Source organism: Zootoca vivipara, chromosome 11 (genome assembly GCF_963506605.1).
Source record: "Zootoca vivipara chromosome 11, rZooViv1.1, whole genome shotgun sequence".
Classification (NCBI taxonomy): Eukaryota; Metazoa; Chordata; class Lepidosauria; order Squamata; family Lacertidae; genus Zootoca; species Zootoca vivipara.
Window position 1 is genome coordinate 46721878 of NC_083286.1, and position 21659 is coordinate 46743536.

Sequence of the window (21659 nt, forward strand, 5' to 3'; positions counted from 1 at the left end):
TCCGCCCCTCAGCGCCATGGCCCCCGACCTGCTCGAGACTGCCCTGCCTATTTATCTACTTGCACTGGGATGTTTTCAAACTGCTAGGTTGGCAGAAGCTGTGACAGAGCAACGGGAGCTTACCCTGTCGTGCGGATTCGAACCGCCAACCTTCCGATTGCCAATCCCAAAGGGCTCAGTGGTTTATAACACAGCGCCACCCACTCCTCTAGTGAGGGTAGTGCCTGCTCTATGAAAGGAAGCAGCTTCCCTTAAGCAATTGTCCACCACAGTGATGGGATCGTTCTCCTACCCACCCTTCTCTATGGAAGAAGGGAGCCCAAGTGTTAAAAGGTGATGGAGCAGCCTTCTCAAAGTTCTTCCTGTTGGCCTTGCCCTGGCGTGTCAGCCAGCCAAGGCCATTTGGTCTCTGTTTTCTGTCCCTCCCCAGCTTCATGTCATTTGAAATTTGAGAAGCATTCCCTTTATACCAGGTATCCCCAAACTTCAGCTCTCCAGATGTTTTGGACTACAATTCCCATCATCCCTGACCACTGGTCCTGTTAGCGAGGGATCATGGGAGTTGTAGGCCAAAACATCTGGAGGGCCACAGTTTGGGGGTGCCTGCTTTATACTCTCATCCAAATCAAGTCATTAAAAAGTTGACAAGCACAGGGTCTAGGACAGAGTCCTGCCGCACTCCAACTGAGATCTGCCTCTGTGTTGGTGCAGAACCATTAATAGCCCTTTGCTGCTAGCATTATCATCTGTTCCCTAAACTGTTTTACTGCAAAATCAAACATTCCATTTTTGTAGCTCTCAGCTACTGAATTTCTTTCTTTTACTCATGGCTGACTGACCCGGACACACACCTGCATACTATTTCCTGCGTGCACAATTTATTCTGCAAGCAGAAATTGGGGTTGCCTTGCAAAATTCCGTTATCTTGTTTGCCATTCGCTTAAGCGGCCTGAAGAAACCATTCTTCACCATCCGTCGAAACCTTCCTTTGCCTCTCACAATGGCTTGCAAGGAGTAGAGGCGGACAGGTGGCGGCAATTCCTCCAGTGCTTCATCAAAGCCCTTTCCTGCGCCATGCAGGCCGACATGCAGTCCGGCGACTGCGTGTCCGAGGGGGAATCAAGTGTACTCTGGGAGGAAGTAGCGGGCAACAGGTGAAGACCACACACACACATACACACATATCAGACGGCATTTTCACCGGGCGGCCAAGTCTGTCTGTGCACAATGAAAGAATCATGCCGATCAGCTGTTCAGTAGGCCGAAGCAGAACTAAATCCAGTGCTTCCCCTCCCCTCCCCTGTCCGGCATCCCCCCCCCCCAAATAGCTGCCTGGCATTATCGCTTATTTCCTAACAGGGCTCTGTGCATGCAGTCCTGGCAGCCAGATTGAGGGGAGGAACTGCATGGACAGCACCGCTTGCAGCCACTAAGCGCTCATCCAACTAGGGCTATAGGCATCCACCTGCGGCTCGTCCGTGGCTTGATTGGGCAGATATAAATACCCTCTCACTTCCTGAGTGAGATCCTGCTCGTGCTTAGGAAATTAAGCTTCATAACAGAGCGGGGATTTGGACGTTGGTTTCCAATGTGGAAATTCGGGACACTGTATTTTTGTTTAAACCCTGGTCTGCCCAAGTAGGATATATTATTGGACGTGGAAGGGCAATTTTTAGGGGTGTGAGAGGGGCTATGTCCTCCTGCATCTTACAGTCTGTATCCCCAGTGCAACTTCCCTCCTGCACCTGGGCTCTGATACCTGAAGACAACTGGGAGGAGTGGGGATATTTCCTCTCTTTCTTCCTTGCCTGGCCCTTTCATGAAAGCCAGACATGGCCACACTTGAATTGTCACTGGGGTTGACTCAGCTTTAGGTGACAGGGTCTCCTGTTGTCAGATGTCATTTGAGATTTATAAATGTAAAATATTTCCGTAAATATTAATCTTTGGATAGTTCACCCATTTCTAATTAAAATTATTTTATTAGTATGTCTTACATTTGTATACTGCCCTTCATCTGTAGATCTCAGGGCAGTTCATAAAAGTACACGATGAAAATCCAAACGTCCCCGGGGAAACCATTTCACAAACGGGGAGCCACTGCAGAAACGGCCCGTTCTTGTGTTGCCACCCTTTGGACCACTTGTGGAGCAGGCACATGAAGAAAGTCCTCAGATGATGATCATCAGGTCTGAGTAGGTCCAAATTAAGTGTCGCTCATGCTGGATGATGTCATAAGTCGAAGGTAAATCTGGGACACGAGTGGCGCTGTGGTCTTAAACTCTTGGGCTTGCCGATTTGAATCCGCTCAACGGTGGTGAGCTCCCATTGCTCTCTCCCAGCTTCTGCCAACCTAGCAGTTCGAAAGCAGACCAGTGCAAATAGATAAATAGGTACCACTGGGGGGGGGGGGTAAACAGTGTTCCCATGCGCTCTGGCACTTGTCACAGAGTCCTGTTGCACCACAAGCAATTTAGTCGTGCTGGCCACATGACCCAGAAAGCTGTCTGTGGACAAACTCTGGCTCCCTTGGCCTGAAGCGAGATGAGTGCCACACCCCATAGCCGCCTTTGACTGGACTTAACCATCCAGGGGTGGACTTATGGCTGCTTACACACCAGGTATTTAAAGCACACAATTTCCCCTGGGAACTGCAGTTTATATTAATGGTCCTGAGAATTGTAGCTCTCCAAGGGATAAACTACAGTTCCAGGGTTTATTTTAATGTTGTTGTTGTTGTTTAGTCGTTTAGTCGTGTCCGACTCTTCGTGACCCCATGGACCATAGCACGCCAGGCACTGGTCAAACTCATGTTCGTAGCTTCGAGAACACTGTCCAACCATCTTGTCCTCTGTCGTCCCCTTCTCCTAGTGCCCTCAATCTTTCCCAACATCAGGGTCTTTTCCAAGGATTCTTCTCTTCTCATGAGGTGGCCAAAGTATTGGAGCCTCAGCTTCACGATCTGTCCTTCCAGGGAGCACTCAGGGCTGATTTCCTTAAGAATGGATAGGTTTGATCTTCTTGCAGTCCATGGGACTCTCAAGAGTCTCCTCCAGCACCATATTTTAATGTATGAGGTTTAAATGTGTATACAGCCTACAGGTTATATTGAAGCATTCATTATTTCTGCAGTTTAAAACCAGCCTGTTTCTGCCTCTCCCTCTCACCTGATAAGGGAGATGCATCTGGAACCATAATGGTAGTGGGGGACAACTAACTAAGCGACTTCAGTTCTGATTCCTCCGGCCCCAAAGTATTGGCTTGTTCCAGTACTGCCTCAGAACATTTAACATGCCCCCAGAGGGAGAGGGGGAGAGAGAGAGATGACCAGTGAGAGTGTCAGATTTTGTGGGAATTCTAAGATGGAGGAAAGATTGTCTTTTGTATCTTCCTCTGACACATTGGTGAGCTAGCAAGGAAGATAATGAACCTGAACACCATTAATCATTTAAAGATTATTTGATCTCAGCATCTTTGATGTTATATTCCATTAACGAATGCCGCTGACGGGTCTCCATTTCACCTCAGCGATGCACGAAGCCTCTTCTTAATACGAGAAGTTCCTTTAATTGCTTAAGCCCCGTCACCATTTCAGAAGGCCAACAGGTGAACTTTGATTCCTTTCTGGTAACGTCCATTACTGAGAAGGGCTTGTAACGCGAGTATTATATTCTGCTCCCTAGCCTGCTACGTCCGCTCATTTCAAACCAGGCTGCGGGAAGGTGAAAAGATGAGAATGGCTCATTGATTTCATGCACTTTCACAGGCCGGCGGTTGATGAACATCTAAATATACTGGGGCCAGGGAGGGCAGGAAAGATATTTGTTTAAGGCAAGGACGGGGAGCACTTTTTTCAGCTTAAGGGCCAGATTCTCTTCTGCACAACTTCTTGAGGTCCGCATGCAAGTGTGGCAAAAGAGGATGGAGCGTGGAATGTTTGTTGGGCCTTTGCACAAAAAGCTAGTTTCTGCACAGATTTATGCACCCCTTTCTATCCACACACCCAGGGAAGCAACACACACACATCATTTTATTTGTATGCCACATTTCCACAGCTATAACCATGCTCAATGTGACTTACAGCATGAAACAAATTACATAGTTACAAATATAACCACAGTAGTCAAAAAGCAATGAACAAAACACATCAAAAAGTACACAAATTGAACAGTTTCCACATAAATCATAGGAAGATTTAAAAATAAGGATACAAAAAATTAATCTGTAACAGCAACACTCTCCCCTGCTACAACCCTCCCCAAACAGTACCCCAGCTAAAGACCAGCACACATTCCACACCATGACCATGCAATATTTTTTTCTTTAAAAAAGCATTTTCTTTGAAGAAAGTGCAGTCCCATTTATTTATTTAATTTCTATACAAATCCTCTATCTGAGGATCTCATGGCGGTTTACAACATAAAAACAAAACAAAAAATACACATCAATAACACACCCACACCCAACACAGCTTTGTTTGGATTTGCTCTTTTAAGAGGGGGACAATCAAGTTTTGTTCATAAAGCAAAGATCTCTCATAATGTTAACCTAGGCAAACACATATTTAACAAGATAGGGTTAGCATGAATGTAGTGCAAAGAGGGCTTTTTTCCCCCACTGATAAAAGGATGATCCCATTTACAAGCCCAAATCATAGCTGCCAAGTTTTCCCTTTTCTCGCGAGGAAGCCTATTCAGCATAAGGGAAAATCCCTGTAAAAAAGGGATAACTTGGCAGCTATGGCCCAAATGTGCTTAAGATCTGGTTGGTGCCTTACAAAATGCTTCAAAATCTTTCAGAGTAACTAGCAAGATGGCACTTCTCACTTTAACCATCTTCCACAAAGAGGCATTATCAGTGTGCAAGGAAAAGCACACAAGGGAATGTAAGGTAGGGCCAGGAGTGGGTTAGGGTTAGGGAAGGGGTCTGGTCTGGGGAAAGACCCAAAGATCAACTAGAGAGGCTTGCAGGGCCACATTCAGCCCCCAAGCCTCTTTTGAATTAGGGTACAATCCTCTCTAAAGCTATTCTGCTCATAGCACACCAAGAAGAATAGAAGATGCAAAGGGAAGATGGGTTGGATCCAGACACAACCTCCCAATGCATGATGGGGAACATGGTTCATACATTGCAGAGAAGGGATGCTTAAGGAATGCTACCATGATGAATTTCTAGGTGAGGTGAGCTGGCCTGCTCCTCTTGCTCTAACGTGCAGGTCTGAACTGAGCTACCAACCAGTCCTATACATTGAGCTCATTGAGACTTGCTCCCAGGTGAGTGTGCATAGGATTGCAGCTGCAATTAGCAAAAGATGCATTTAAATGTAGTTCCGAGAGGAATTATGCATTCAGAGAGAAAGCACGCAAGTATATAAAATGTGTGTGTGTGTGTGCATGTGTACTATAGTCATACATTGATTTCAGATGCCTTGTGACTTGAAAGTTTTGGCTCCTGAACGCCACAAACTCGGAGTGAGTGTTCCAGTTTGTGAACATTCTTTGGAACCTGAACATTCGACGCAGCTTACGTGGCTTCCAATTGGCTGCAGGAAGCTTCTTCAGCCAATCAGAAGCTGTGCCTTGGTTGTCGAACATCTTTGAAAGTTGAATGGGTTTCCGGAATGGATTCCGTTCAACAACCAAGGTATGACTGTACACATACGCGCGCACATACACACACGTATACATATACACATGCCTGTACAGTATATAAAAAGAGGTTCTTCTTCTCAATACATGTTCATCTGACAAACGTATTTTCTTTCTGTATTTTCAAAACAGCTAATATTTCTGAGGATTATCCCAAGCGGCTTGGTGACGTAGAAGATTTCATTCAAGCCACTATCAAAATCCTGAAGAGGTCACCAGATAAACCAACGCCGTATAGCTCTAAAAAGGAAAGAAACCGTCAACGTGCAGCAAAGAACAATAATAATTCCAGCAGCAGAAAAGGACGGAGAGATCCGAAGGGAAGAAACCGGGATTGTGTCTTAACTGAGATGCACTTAAATGTGACTGACTTGGGCTTGGGATACAACACCAAAGAAGAGTTGATTTTCCGGTATTGTAGTGGTTCCTGCGAGTCCGCTGTAACCGTGTATGACCAAATTTTAAACAATTTAACCCAAAACAGAAAGTTGGCCAGTGACAAAATCAGACCACAGCCTTGCTGCAGACCCATTGCATACGATGATGATGTTTCGTTTTTGGATGATGACCTATCAACTTATCACATACTGAAAAAACATTCCGCGAAAAGATGTGGGTGTGTCTGACATCCTTTTTGGCTTTGATATTGCATTCCTGCTAAAGAAGGGTCCAAGGCTCCCAAGAAGATGGAATGTGGTGGCTTCAGAGGAAGGCAAAAGGACCAAGCATATGGGAGAACAACAAGAAGACGGGATATAAATCAATCTAAATATAATAATGATAACAATTGTGGGAGCCTGGTTGTTAGAAATCCAACACAGGAGAATTGGGTAGGATACAACCGCTGGGGCGTTTTGTTACTACAGGAAGGCAAGTAAGCATCAATGCTCAGGGGCAGAGATCCAAGACGGATGGAAGATTCTTAACAACATTTGCTTTAAGGCGATCCACTGTTAGTAAACCTTGGCAAGGCAGGTGCTTAACAACACAATCTCTGTCAGATGACTTGCTCCGCTCCTCTTTGTTTTTTCTTCTTCTTTCTGTTACGGAATTGGAAGTAACAACCACCCACCGCTGGCCTTGACCCCAAAATATTGGGCAGAGGGGCAGGGGGATCCTTTATTTATTTATTTATTCCATAAAATCTATACACCGCTAGATTGTCACAGGAACCTCAAAGCGGTTTACACACACACACACACAAAAAGATAAAACAGTAAGATGTTCAGTAAAACATAAAATAAAAGACAACAATGATTTAAAGCATAGAAAATTTAAAACCAGTGAAAACAGCAGGTGCAATACCTAGCATTTATCACCGGCGAATTTTCCACTTGAGGCAGAGCAGGCGGAAAAATGGAAAGAAGTTAAGTAACAAGAGAGTAGGATGTGGGGCTCTTAAGCCTGCTACTCAGCTTGCCCCAGGCACCGCCTTGAGCCAAAGATTGGGGAGGTTCGGCTGCCTGGCGTGCGCCTGTGATGTCATGTGCGTGACACGCATCATCAGGAGGCGGGGCGTCATTGGCAGGAGGTCTTGCCCAGTGCTGCACAGCTTCAATGGCCGCAGCTCTTCCTCTCTCTCGTACCCAGAAGGAATCTGCCTTTTGACCGTGTTTGGCGGCTTGGCCTCTTCTACCCCTTTAATCTTTGGGGGGCTGAGCTTCCGGCTAAGGAATATTGAGGGGGGCTGATGGCACCCCTGCCCCCTAGAGTTGGTGTGGCTGCAGCATACCCTGGTATTATAGAAACCACAGCAGCACCATTCCTGTCTGTTCCCACCAGGATATCATGAAACCCTCTCCTTCTTCCACCGTCAGAGTCAGGAGAACCCCCCCCCCACAGCTATGCTGTAGCTTCTCTGCTCAACAGTATCAGCTTTCACAAAATTAGGTTAACGTGAGAATGGAGAGGAACAGACTTTCCATGTACTGGGTTTCTCATGTTACCTGGTAGAGCAGGAAGCCGTGGCACTCTCGAAGCTCTCACACCACGGAGGTAACCTGAGTAGCAAGCCTAAGGTGTCAGCAAAAATATTTTGAGCCTGCCATTCTATATCTGCTTACGTGGGGATAAGGCCCATTGATCTTGTTGAGATTTGGGTTTTTTTAGTAGATAGGAACAGGATTGCACTGTTGGTATATTGGCAAGCAGGGCTTCCAGTTAGCTAGCTAAAATTCCACCCGCTCTTGAAAAGCAGTTCCAACACAAAAGTTGCGAATTGAACTCAAGCACGATTATTGGAATTGGGGGAGAAATAAGAGTTTCCTTTTCATCTTCTCCCTGAATACAAGTTGTGTTTTTAACCACTTGCTCCTGCCTCGGCTACGCCATGGGAAAAAAATGTGGATCTTTTTTTCTTCTTGGTTTACAAAAAGGACTAAAGGTCACTTACTTAAAGGACTACATTTCTATTTGAGGTCGTCGTGAGTGAACAAAGACTACTTGGTGCAATGCATCCGGTCAGAGACAAATCTAGAGAAAATATTTATTGAGATTTAAGTTATTATGATGATGATTATTTATTACGGTTCGGTCTTGAGTTTCCTTTCCTTTATTTATTAAAGCTTCTTTCTTCAAAACAGGTGCCAAAGTTAACAATGAGACACAGATGCTGGGAACAACGGTCCATGGTTGATATATGAAATGCTAACTTTTAAAAAAATCACTTACTTTACCTTTTGAATGAAAATCACAGAACCACCTCATAACTGATAGGCCAGTTCTGTAGTACCTCTACACATACACACACACACACACACACACACGGTCTTGTTTTGGTATCAGTGGAGCATTGCTGTGCAAGAGAAAGAATAAGCAGTTTGCTGGTAATTTTGTTGCACGATCGAATCTGGCGCGCAATAGACTGTGCAATAGGCTTCCATTAGTGCAGTTGGTATGGAGAATCCCTCTGTCATACAACATTAAAATACATCTGTCTGCTAGTGTTCCACTACTGGAACTATTGAATGCAGTCCTAGGTACTTTAAATACTCAAGACACAGGCCCGTGACAGGAAAGTGCATAAAATTTGCATATGCTTATATATATATATAGATGAAAATTTAGGTTTCTGGGCAAATTAAGATGGTGGATGCCTGGGGTCTCACCAACAGAGTACTTTACAGCAAGTGCAGCTGCCCTGTAAGCAAAGTGAAGTTTTGGGGTTTTTTAGATTTTAAAAGGGCAGCAGAGGAAGAAGATCTGGGGAGCACTGAAAAAGACTTGGGTTCAAGTCCTTTGTTCCCCAAAACAGACCCCCTGCACATGGTGATGTGTTTCATTACTGAACTCATTCAACTAGTTGCAAGTTCTGCTGAAGAAGGCAGCGCCGTCAATCCATCTATGATTGATCACCCCAATCCAAAATAAGGAGATGTAACCATGAATTCAGGCTTATGGGCAAGAAGCTTCTGTAGATGAAACTCTGGATGCTCAAGTATATTTAGAAGTGATGCTCTTTTGAAACATAGAATCATAGAGTTGGAAGAGACCACAAGGGCCATCCAGTCCAACCCCCTGCCAAGCAGGAAACACCATCAAAGCATTCTTGACATATGCCTGTCAAGCCTCTGCTTAAAGACCTCCAAAGAAGGAGACTCCACCACAATCCTTGGGAGCAAATTCCATTGTCAAACAGCTCTTACTGTCAGGAAGTTCTTCCTAATGTTCAGGTGGAATCTTCTTTCTTGTAGTTTGAATCCATTGCTCCGTGTCCGCTTCTCTGGAGCAGCAGAAAAAACCTTTCTCCCTCCTCTATATGACATCCTTTTATATATTTGAACATGGCTATCATATCGCCCCTTAACTTTCTCTTCTCCAGGCTAAACATACCCAGCTCCCTAAACATATTTGAATGCAAATCCCCCTTCAAAACCACAAACAATTGCAGCTGATTAGAGCTCGGATCAGAGTCTACAACCTCATCATTAATACCTCTAAAAATACTATATAACGTTAGCTAGAATAATGGGTAGGGGAAAGCAAAGAGTATAATCTTGCTAAATTGAATTCCCATTGACTTCAATGGGAGAATTAAGCATGCATTTAAAACCATGTCCCACTGCACTGACCAGGAGTTGACTACCTTTTGCCTGGATGGTCCCCATCAACAGATTTTGAACCATTTTCTTCAACAGATGGAATTTAACCAATCCCCATAAGCTCTATAATATTATCGATGAAGCAGGTTTGCAGAGAGTTGATAGTTTTGTTTTGTTTTTTTTAAAAAAATGTTACTGTTACATTACCCTTAATGAAGAGCATACTATGGCCGGAAAGATTCCAGAGCCCTTAAGCTTTATACTTGTGCTGATAAATTTGACATGTTTCTGCAGCCTTGCAAAAGGCTTGGGCTTTAAAATATGGTGTTAGTTGCTGAAAATGTTATTCTAAGAAGCAGAGTAATTTAATAGATATTTTTTCTAATGGGGCTCTTTTTGCCTTTTTACGTTTTATGGCAGTAGGTGTTGTGCATATTGGTGTATTGCTGCTATACCTCATCTATACATATCAATTAGCATATGCAAATGTTATGCAAACCTATCTCCTCTTTCCCTTCTCTTTTTCAGTGCTGAATTCCTCTTTCTTTTCTGTTTTTGGTGATGCATGAATTGTCACTCTAGATGGGAAATGCCAGGGGTTGAACCTGAGACCCTGTGCATGCAAAACCTTGACGCTATGGGCAGTCCTCATGAATGTCAATAATTTATTCCGATTTAGTCCTTAATGAAATTTCCCTCCCTGCCCTTCTCTTTCAGCATATCTGCGTAGCAGCTCCCTAACACTTAACAGGATACGAAGCAAGCACCTTTTCTTACTTGCCTCTTGCTTGCATTAATTGCTGCCATCCACAAGTTTACTTTGCCAGCATGGGTTGGCTATGGAGTGCAGGTATGAACTGCATGTACATCCAGGCTCTCCCCCCCCCAAAAAAAGTTAAAACTGTGATGCCTCCTTAGTCTTAAAGCTTTCGGGGCATTTTTGGTCCTAGGAGGACCAACTCATTCTATCCTTCTGGCAGAAATTCACAAACCCCTTTGTTGCAGCTAAAGCATCTATTTATTGGCAATTCCATAACCCGGGAGAAAGCAATCCCTACAATCCCTACAGGGTATCAAATCAATGTCTCCTGTGTTTAATGAGTTTAGTAGTCAAAGCAGAAGAAGACCAGGTTTTATATGGTCTGCCAAGATGGCGCATGAAGCAGAGAGATGAATGATCTAATTTAGAACTAAAATACATTCAACAGCAATTAGTCCTATATGGAACAATATATGCAAACACGTTATTTTTAAGTCAAAGAGCATCAAAGTATTGTATGCATATGTTTTGCTGAATCAACAGCAGCATTCTTTGGTAGGCAAGGATTGCATAATGAACTTTTTTTTTAAGAAAAGAGATGCTTTCTATAGCAAGAGCTCTAAATATATTGAAAAAAGTCACTAAGAGTACATCCAGGTCAGGAACTCTTTTCACATTTCTTTTTTTTACTAGTTTTGCTTCTCTTTGCTGTGGATCATATCTTTGACCCTGTTCCATTGGTTTCAATGGGTGGCATTTATACACATGCTTAACACTCCACTGAAACCAAGGGTCCTTAATTAAGCTGGACTGCGTCCAGGGAAAGACTCTGATGTCAAAAATAGACCATGGTCATGAGGATAGACAATGCACCAGACACACAGACTCCTCCCCACAAAAAAATTAATAATATTTGCATCCAATTGCATGAAAAAATGTTGGTCTAGACATATCCTAAATCCTGCTTGTTCTTTTTAGCAAGCCAAGACTGTTTTGCTTCCTAAGATGAACCCATAGAAAACCCAGATTTAGCCAGGGTGTTTTCTGACCAATTGTCCATTTGAGATGTGTTTTGCTTAAATGACTTGTTCTCCTAAGTCAGGCATAGGCAAACTCGGCCCTCCAGATGTTTTGGGACTACAATTCCCATCGTCCCTGACCACTGGTCCTGTTATCTAGGGATCATGGGAGTTGTAGGCCAAAAACTTCTGGGGGGCCAAGTTTGCCTATGCCTGTCCTAAGTCAAAACATCAGGCTGCAACTCAGACAAGGTCCCTCGCATTCAGTTTGAAATTAATGTGTGTGATGTTGATAGCAGTCCTTTAGGCAACATTTGGGCACTTCCAGACTGTGACTATTTTGGGGTGGGATTCAGTGTCATACCAGCAAATTCAGGTTGTGAAATTATGTCTGCTTGGGAGAAATGTACTGGAAAGTGTAGGACGACACTTGCTTTGATGCAACGCCATCTCATCTCCCCGCAAGCAAATTAGAATAAATGCTCAGCTTAGAACATGCAGTCCGGTAGTGTAAGAATATTGGTTCGTACTCTTATGTCCACCTTCACTCTAGTCTGCATTGGCCACTTAGCATAGTGCTGGCTGCACAAAGCCTGGTCGCTGAGTCATACTGTTTGCTCAGATTAGCTTTCAGCACCTTAACCGGAGTCAGTTGAGCATTTGCAGTGAGCCTTCACTAACTGTTCATAGTTTGCTCCATCAGCTTTTCTTCCAGAGTCTCAACCTCTAATGGCAGCCTAATGCTAACATTCAGAAACTACAAAAAGGGTAAAGTTTGTGATTTTTTTTTCTCCCGCGGAAAATCAAGGTCAAAAACAAGAGAGCATCTTTCTTTTGGGATTTTAACTTCACCACCAATTTACGTCTCAAACATTTTGTGTTAACCAACCAAAGTTCTCTACAGACTTTATTTTTGTACAATATGCATTTTATAAACTTTTTATGAAATAAAGCTCATTTCTATTGTTACATGGGCCTTAATCTTCATTCATGCACTACTTTGCTAATGACTTTTCTTTGTCTTTCTTCAATCTGAGATGTGAGCAGCGTATCAAGTTCAGCCACATTTCTGTCTTCTTCCACCATTCCCCTTCTGCTACAGATGAATTATGAGAATGCCCAATCCCAGGTAGGGTTGGGAGAGAATCCTGCCTGAAATCTTGGAGCGTTGCTGCCAGTCCGTGCAGACAACACTGAACTAGATGGACCACTGGGTCTGATTCAGTGTAAGGCATCTTCCTATGTTCCCAGGAGTCTTTGGGGGAAGCCATGACTATTTACAACAGTGTGATACTGCCTTAAATGCATAGAGCAGATAGGGCAATAGTCAGAGTTCAAGTGCCTTTAGGACCCTTGGCAGACACTGAAGAGGAGCTTAGGCAACACATTGCTACCTGCCCATTCGTGTATTACTGTTCCCAACAAAAAAACCACTGCAATAAAGTATATGGACCAATATATTTTGAGGCAATGTAAACCATTTTAAAACAAAACCCAAAATCTGTAGTTCACGCCACCCACAGTTATGTTGGTTCAAGGAAAAATAGATATAAAGAGAAAATTTCCTGGATACCAAGATTCAAGTTCTCTTTGGTGAGAGAACCCCAGCAGAGGTTTAAAACCACAAAATGTGCAGTGAAGTAAAATGTGGGATATACTGCAGGTTGTTAGATCTTCAAAACATACCTTTCTGAGTTAGAAACTTCCCTCTTTCCCCAGTATAGGAAACAAACAAACCTTCGGTAAGTTAAAAATTGGTTTACTTACAAATTCCTCAAAGGTCAGGTTCATGTGCTTGTCCATGTAGCAGTCAGAAAACGCTGCAGAGGCAGTAGAACTTAGTTTAGTTCCAAAGTGCTAAAAGTTTCTAAATTATTGGTAATAGAACTCAAGAATGGTTTGTGAGAGCCATGCGGTCTGAGCTTAGAGCAACCACACGTTGAACTTCTCAGGTAGACTGAATAAGAACAAAGGCTTCATTACCTAGTCCAGGCATGTCAAACCTGCGGCCCTCCAAATGTTTTGGCCTACAACTCCCATGATCCCTAGCTAGCAGGACCAGTGGTTGGGGAAGATGGGAATTGTAGGCCAAAACATCTGGAGGGCCGCAGGTTTGACATGCCTGACCTAGTCCCTCCCAAGGTGAGCCAAGCCTGTCAGGAGAGCTTACTCTATGGTCTTAACCCCTTAATGCATTAAGTAGACTTAAGTAGTTGGTTATATATCCCACAAGTCATTTGTGGAGAAAGCTCATAAATCACTAAAAATGTGCCACATGTTTGGCACATTAAGGCCACTCCATTTGACTGGGCCATTTTAATGCAGGTCTTTTCAGCACCTATGCAGAACTGTGAAATGATGCAATGAAGGAGGAATGATCTCATGCTCGGTCGACTGACACAATCAGGTCCAATTCAGATCCTAAAGAATTCAAAAATAGTATTTGTGAGAATCAGATTCATGCCGCAGCTAATCATGCCCTAGCTCAGAACCAGCCTGCTTAAAGACATTGATCCAAAAGAGGTTTCACCAAGGAATTCGGGCAAGACAGCCGATGCCAGAGATCTAAGCCAAGATAGGCAGGAAACAGTCAGCTCAAAGGCAACATGCACCTCCTGCAGTTTTAACGCTGTCATGATATATGCATTTGCTCTGGTTTTCATTTGGCAAGTAGTAGTGTTTGTGTGTGAGTGTAATTAGGACTCTGGAACATAAAGTGCTTGTCACGTTCAAGGAGCTACGTTTCAAATTCCTTAATATTCGGAGGAGGCCGACATTGGAAATGGACATGCCTGCTAAAGTGTGTTGCGAACTTTCCAGGGAGCTCTGGCAACTGGTAGCTTTGAAACCAACAGTTAAAAAAGAGCTTTCCCAAGTTCCAAAGTGTTGGTCAGGGTGTGTGGGTGGGTGCGGGCAGCATTTAAGCCCTTGGATTCTCCCATTATGAAATCACTGGCCTTCACCAGGCAATACCTTGTTCTGTCCTTCAAAAGATGGGGGTGGGATTGGGTCAATGCCAAACACATCTCGTTTGTCCTTTGCTGGGCCTGACAAGTAACACCCTTCAGTTACATAAAAGGCTCCTGATGAATTATTTCCAAGTTAAGTTCACGCTGTTCCTTTGATCTAGTGCTGCCAGGCTAGGACTAAATGATAGTTGTTGCTGGGTCCACCCCACCCCACCCCACCAGCTTTCTTTCATATAATTGATGGTGGCATGAAATGTACATTGTTATTTGCTCAGAGTGTGCACCATCCGCCTAGAGCAGGGGTTCCCAACAAAATTTTCTCGAGAACCCCTCATCGAGCCGCTATTGTGACAAGGACCCCCATTAATTCCTAATCCTAAAATTAAAAAGTGAGAGAGCCAAATTAAGAGTCTTTTTATATTTTATATTTATACGTTTTTTACAGTTACAACAGAGTACTCCATCAGTATACAGTTAGTTTTAATTTTCAGTTCTTAATGAGATGAGTTAAATCTGTCCTTTGAGTCCATTATTTCTGAAATATTAGGTTCCAGGGAGGAGGGAGGGGAATGGAGAAGACAGGGTACCTGCGCAGTAGCGCACAAATAAAGCCGACGCGCGCAAAGCATCTTGGGGAGGTGAGCGTTAGTAGAATGCGCGCGCTGCCTCTTTGCAAAACAGCAGTGTTTGTAAAGCGCCACCTAACGGCATACAGCAGAACTACTGCCTCTATCTAATTCTAGTTTTGCGCTAGACTCTGCTCATGCAGGAAGCGGCCAAAACAAAAAATCTGTTATCATACGAAATATATTTAATATATTTTTTATTCTAATAGCATCTTGCGGACCCCTCTGGCATAGCTCGCGGACCCCTGGGGGTCCGCGGACCACCTGTTGGGAACCACTGGCCTAGAGCACCTCTGGCAAATCTATTCTGCAGGTTTCTTTCCATAAAGCTGCAAAACCCTGCTTGAGCAGAGGTGACAGTAGAACAAGAGAAATGGCTCTGGACGCCTGTGTATCATTTAGGGATGGGGGGGGGCAGGCGGAATTCAACTCAGGTCTTCTCTGAAGCCAAGCCAAGCCAAGCCAAGCCAATCTGCACATCACAAAACAGCAGGAGAAGCGAATCGCAACCATCCTTCAAAATCCACGTTTAGGCGAAATTCACACTTATCTGACATTTGCTATGCAGTTTGCCAAGCAAACAACGTTTACTGACAATGCATAGATCAGGAGAAAGTGTGCACATATATATATATATTATTGACAATAGCAGAGAGAAATGCATTGTGTTAAAGCAAACTGCTTGCTAAAATGCACACATTAGTCAAAACTGCATATGAAATGTGTTTATTAGAACACTAAAACACCGATAGATTTTCATAAGGATTTTTTTAAAAAATGCACAAATTGCTGCAAAATATGGGAAGGGCAGTAAATGCAAAATTTATCTTTGCATTGAAGGCTAGTTCTTTCTCTCTCTCTCCCCCTCCTTTCTAGCCTCCATCCAGAAGAGTTCAAGGGCACATTCCAGTTAGGCAAAAACACTTGGGGGGCAGAGAAGGATCAGAGGGGTGTGGTACCTGGCCTGGGGAGTGTTCGGACTCCCCACCCCTGACATATACTCAGATCATTTGTGTGGCAATGTCCCTCCCTCCACCGGAAATAAGACACAAGACACAGTGAATTGAATTTAAGTGGGTGAAAAGGCCACAACTTTATTGGTTTCGGATGTTGAGCGGTATTGGCTTAGGCATTGGAACCTAACCAATGAATTGCTATGAGGTAGGCGAAAAAACCAGTTTGGCTTGTCCAAGTGGGAAAAGTCCTACCAGGCCCCCTGGCCTACCAAGGCGACCAACCGAAGTCCATAGCAGCGCCGGCCTAACCTGCCTAACCTAAAGGGCGGGTGGGTGGGTGATCCGATTGCGCTGGTTGCTGGGGCGAAAAGAGGCTGTATTCCCGCCTCCGGCTTAATTTAAGAGAGGAAGCCCCGCCTCCCGGCCGACCCTATTGGTCGGCCCGGGAATGACGGAGACGGGAACTCCCATCTCGCAAGGGGGCTGAGCTCTCAGCCCCCATCGCGAGAGTTCGGTCAGGCCATGCCCACAACACCACCTCCGTGTAATGCGGAAGTGGTTTTCACACCACAATCTGAAGTAAAGTTGGTGCAAGGTAAAGTGCTGTGTCAGCTGGAGTTTTCAAGATTTCTCCCCTTTGAAAGACCCACCTAGTGCCCTTATACATTGAATTCCGCCAACATCTGAATATTTTTGTTTTTAGTTTCACAGGCCTCTTACCAATTTATTTATGTTCTTTGACCTCCTGATTTGTATTGTTTTTGTGGTGCGCATAGATTATTTGATCTGATTCTGTTCTATTGCTCGTATTGTGTTAGTTGTTTTAAAGCAGCTTTGTCTAAAGGGGGACAGGAGGTGGTGACAAAAATGTCTAAACAAAACAAACACACACACAACCATTCATTTGTACTACACTACAGGGCAGCAAAAGACATACGGTTCTCTTGTTGCAGGAAATTTGCTGTCTATACACCTTTTGCCCTTTTCCTTTCAAAAAGATTGTTACTGTTATTTTCACATGAGAGGAGAACATTTACATGCAAAGGACAGAAATATAATGTATGCAAGAATTGTAATGACAGAATGAAGGGAAAGGGGAGAAAGGTGGAAGAAACAGGAAAAAATAAATGCTTAATACAGCAATGCTATGTCCCATATCCTCCCAATACATTACTCTTGAGTAGGCAGGAGGAAGGATTTCCAATGGGAAACCACAGCAACAAAAGATACGTATGAAATCTGACCAAAGTAAGTTTAAGTTTTCTATTTCCAGGACTTACAAATATCAACATAGGGCACATTTCAGACAAAGTAAGCTTTTTAAAGTCCCATTAAAATCAGCTAGAGAGTTAAGCATGTGTCTAATTCCCTTCAGTTGCAATCAGAACCTATTAGAACTGGGCTTTGAGTTGAATGATTAGCTCAGCCGTGAAACCCATTGTGGCTGCCCAAAATCACCCAATCTCTTGGATTTACCGTACCTACCTCACAGGGTTGCTGTAAGGATAAGAACAGAGATAGTCTATGCTACCCTGAACTCCTTGGAGGAAGGGCATGATAAAAAATATCTAGCTACCTAAATAACTACATTAAAAACATGGGTTTGGGATCTTCTAAACCAGGCATCCCCAAACTGCGGCCCTCCAGATGTTTTGGCCTACAACTCCCATGATCCCTAGCTAACAGGACCAGTGGTCAGGGATGATGGGAATTGTAGTCCAAAACATCTGGATGGCTGAAGTTTGGGGATGCCTGTTCTAAACTGTGATGCTCTTCAACATGAGACACATATGCTTGGATCTGTAGCTGTTAGCTTCCGGAAGTCCATAAAAGGAAAGTTTCTGACAGCATCCTTCCTGTTGCATCTTCAGAAAAGCCCTTCCAGGGGATCAGGGAGCCCTACTTAGCAATGTGTGAGGGGCCTCACAGACCCTCGAAGTGACTCTATTTTCCAGCAATAGTCCTAGATGTATAGAAGTCATCCCAGTTTCTGATTTGTTCTCAGAAAGTTCTGCTTTTCCTTAGGACGTCCCTATTTTCATTGGAGAGATGTTGGAGGGCATGGAGTTATGCGACCCCCCCACCCCGAGCCAAGGAGACAAGTAACTATACAACCTTTAGCAGACATCTGGAAACAGCCCTATATAGGGATTTTTTTAAAATGTTTAATGTTTTATTATGTTTTTATATATGTTGGAAGTCGCCCAGAGTGGATGGGGCAACCCAGTCAGATGGGTGGGGTATAAATAATAAAATTTGATGTTGTTGAACCCTATTTCCATCAGAGAAATGTTGCACGGAATTGATTCAGGGGGCTGCAGGTGGGAGATCTGAATAGCAACATTTTTTCCCATGGAATTTCTTAAGTTACCATGACTTGGGAATCCAAACCATAGATTTCGTTTGCGCTTCCATGTTGCCAGACAGCTTAACACCAAACCCTAAAATGTACTTTAAAACTAAACCACATCAAGTTTTTTCTCCAATGAGTGGTAACACCTGCCCTAAATGCAAATGTACCCCCCTCTGCCAATATATCCCTTGGGCTCACTCTTAAGTTTATTAATCTCATCCAACAGCATGTTACCAAATATTGCTATGGCTTCATCACTAATGTATTGCTTCATGTCAAAGCCCATCCTCTGGTGCTCATTTACTCATGGGTTTTGTTACCAGGTCTTTGTAAACTGTCAAATCTCATTCCTCAGGAAGTGGAGAAGCTGACTGACTCCTTTTAAATTCCCTGTTCATTACTCAATACCACGGTGTTTCCCCTCCTTCTGCACTCATTCTAACATAGTTGCTTTCCTAAAAGCTCATGCTTAAGGCATTTTAAATAGTTGGCTATGACTATCAGATTGTACATGCTGGGTTATCAAATATGAAGGATGCAGGCATGGATATTTTGTCCCAGTTGCACTTGAAAATACTTCTGAAGAGAGTGGCAATTGTATATTTTAAAGACAAGGTGTGTGTGTGTGTGTGTGTCTCATATTCACTTCAAGTTTTTATATGCTCCAGCTGCCCTTGCTAACCAGGGGAAATCCCTGTTTTGTGCCGCCTGATATGACATTCTCCCTATTTTGCTTTTCGATGGATGTTGGGAATGGCTATTTACAGTGTTAACAGCATGCACCCAGATATGCACTAGAGGTCATATCTGGGTGGCGGGTTCAATGCATTTCTAGAGCATGTGAATGTCAATGGGGGACACATGGATACAAAATGCCTGCCCATGCTTTCTTATCCTGTCCCCCAGCATAATCAGTTCTCAGGATAAGCACCCCTCCCCCCCCCACCAGTGTGCTTGAAATGCAACTCAACAATAATGAGTACAACCAGATCTGTTGTGGGAGCAAACATCCAATTAAAATCTAGGGAAGCAAACATCTTATTAAAATTTGGTGAAATTCTTGGAGAGGGGATTTGGGGGTCTCTGAAACTGGGTGTTGGGTACTACACGCCCCCAAAACAACCTCAATAACCTACATAATAACCTAATAAACCCACATCATTCACAGAAGCCAATCTCTGCTTCGGTTTGATTGATAGTTCAAAATTACAAAAATACTCTGTATTTCAAACATGAAACAAAAAAGGACACCAGCCCCTGAAGCAGTTCTAGTAATGGGCAAGCTGGGAGACCTTTGGCTCATTGCAATGGTGCTATCGCTCACGTCTGTTAAATATCGGTTGTGTGCTTGGTACTTCGCCGGTGCTTAATTGGGCTATGATTTCATGACTCTTCAATCTGCTCTGTTCCCTGACTAAGCCCTACAATAATGAAGGGATCAGTGCAGATGGGTGACATCAGCAACCCAACACAGGAGCTATTCAAGCAAACGTGGATCTCTTACGCAACCCCCTAATTTTAGGCTCTGAGTTATTGTTGTACAATTGGACAATGTCTTACAAGTCATGAGTGGCTGTTCCTAGTTTACTGATTTCAATTTTACATTACTTTCATCTGTATAAAGCGATAGTGCTGCTCCCATTTTCATAGCTGTCAACCCCTGGATTTGAAGATAAGGAATCCTATGTGGCTGTCAACTCCCGGATATGAAAGAAAGGGCGCTGAATAAGGGAATTTCCCACAAAAAAAGGGAAAGTTGACAACACTGCATTTTTCAATACAAAGTTTGGGGTGGTGGCTTTTTTTTGTATGTTATCAAAATATGCTCTTGACACTTTTCTCCCACTCTTAGCTATCCTCATAACTGTAACATTAGTCGGTTTAAAGATGTGGGTGTGGAAGAGGAGATTGATTTCCATGTAACGGTCTTATCTTCATGCTTGCACATCTCTTTCTTAGACATGAGGGGCACAGGGCAAAAGAAAGGTTGACACGGAGTCCTCTCATCTCTTGCTACATGTGAAAAGTAGCCCTCATGTGCAAGAGTTGGCACTCTGCTCTATCTCCATGTGTTATCAATGGCCTCACCTCTGAGATATGCTCACATGCCATTTCCCCTACATCTCCCAGATCACAGCACAGTACTTGCAAACAGAATATGCAGACCAGCCTATAATGGGTTTCTAGTTAAAACAAAGCAAATCAATTAGAGCAGCCTCCAGGAGAAAAAGCGAAGGACAAATTGTACCCGTTCTCCCAAGTTGTTGTTTTTTAGAGGACTGGGTTAAGAAGATCTGTGAACTGATTATTTAAAGTCTCCTGCTTGATTTCACCTTGCTTTTTGGGTGTGTTATTTTAGCTGTTTTGAAGGCTTTATTATATCAGTTGTAGTTTTATCTATTTCTGTGTCAAATGTTAAGGATAGGACAGAAATGTGTTTAATAAATAGTCACAATATTCTTATTTCTTATACACATTTGGTGCTGAGTAAAAAACAGGGAAATGGGTTGGAAAGCTGAGACTTATCTGTCTTCTGTGATGTTTTTTATGTCTTGTTATAACTTCGTTTGATGTGCTCCATGCAAAGGACAAAAACAAATTATTGCATTTGCTTTCATGCAAATATTATGTCCGATCAGTATAGGCTTGAACCGCTGGTGTAGGATATTCTGAAACGGGACACTCAAAACCCCAAATTTATTTTCAGATGAGTTTAGGGTACTCTAGTCTGTGTACTTCCTTCATCCGTGGCCCCTATGGGCTTACCTGGGAGCAACGGCAAATGGAAGCAGGTAGTGAACAGAGGTAGCAGAGGCCGCAATGTTTTCAGCAGCACCGGCTGGCTGGCTGGGATTAGCTACCATTTGAATTTTCCATAATGATCCAGAAGAATGGTGTGCTAGGGATACTGTGAGAAATTTTAAAAAAGTAGCTAGCACCTGTCTTTAAAAAAGGATCTAAAAGAGGGTTCAGGACAAGTCAATGGTTGACCCTGCAGGGGCTCAGGCAGGTACCCAAATAAACAGGTGGTGATGCTAGTCCTGCTCCCCATGTTTCAGATAAGCCATCCTCTCTCTTGACTTCCATCTAGTCTCCTTTTATTTCCCCACAGCATTGCAGCGATATTTGGATACTATCATCATTGTCGTCGTTCATTCATTATTTTCATCTGAACAATATGAGAGTATGTAAGTCTTAACAGCTGCATGGAAATGACTAATGCCAACCTAAAAGGAAGAGGGGAATGGATTAATTCTTAGAAGCACAGGAAGTTGCCTTATACTGAGT

At 43.4% G+C, this 21659-nt stretch overlaps 1 protein-coding gene across 2 annotated transcripts in view; it reads left to right on the top strand.

Moving 5' to 3' along the window:
- GDNF (glial cell derived neurotrophic factor) overlaps positions 1-11035 on the top strand; it is a 32353-nt gene extending 21318 nt beyond the window's left edge. For both annotated transcript variants that reach the window (XM_035100888.2, XM_035100887.2), the window contains one exon: positions 5781-11035. In XM_035100888.2, the coding sequence (XP_034956779.1) occupies positions 5781-6274 (494 nt within the window). In that variant the 3' untranslated portion in view covers positions 6275-11035. The remainder of the gene's footprint in view (positions 1-5780) is intronic.
- Positions 11036-21659: the final 10624 nt, after the last annotated feature.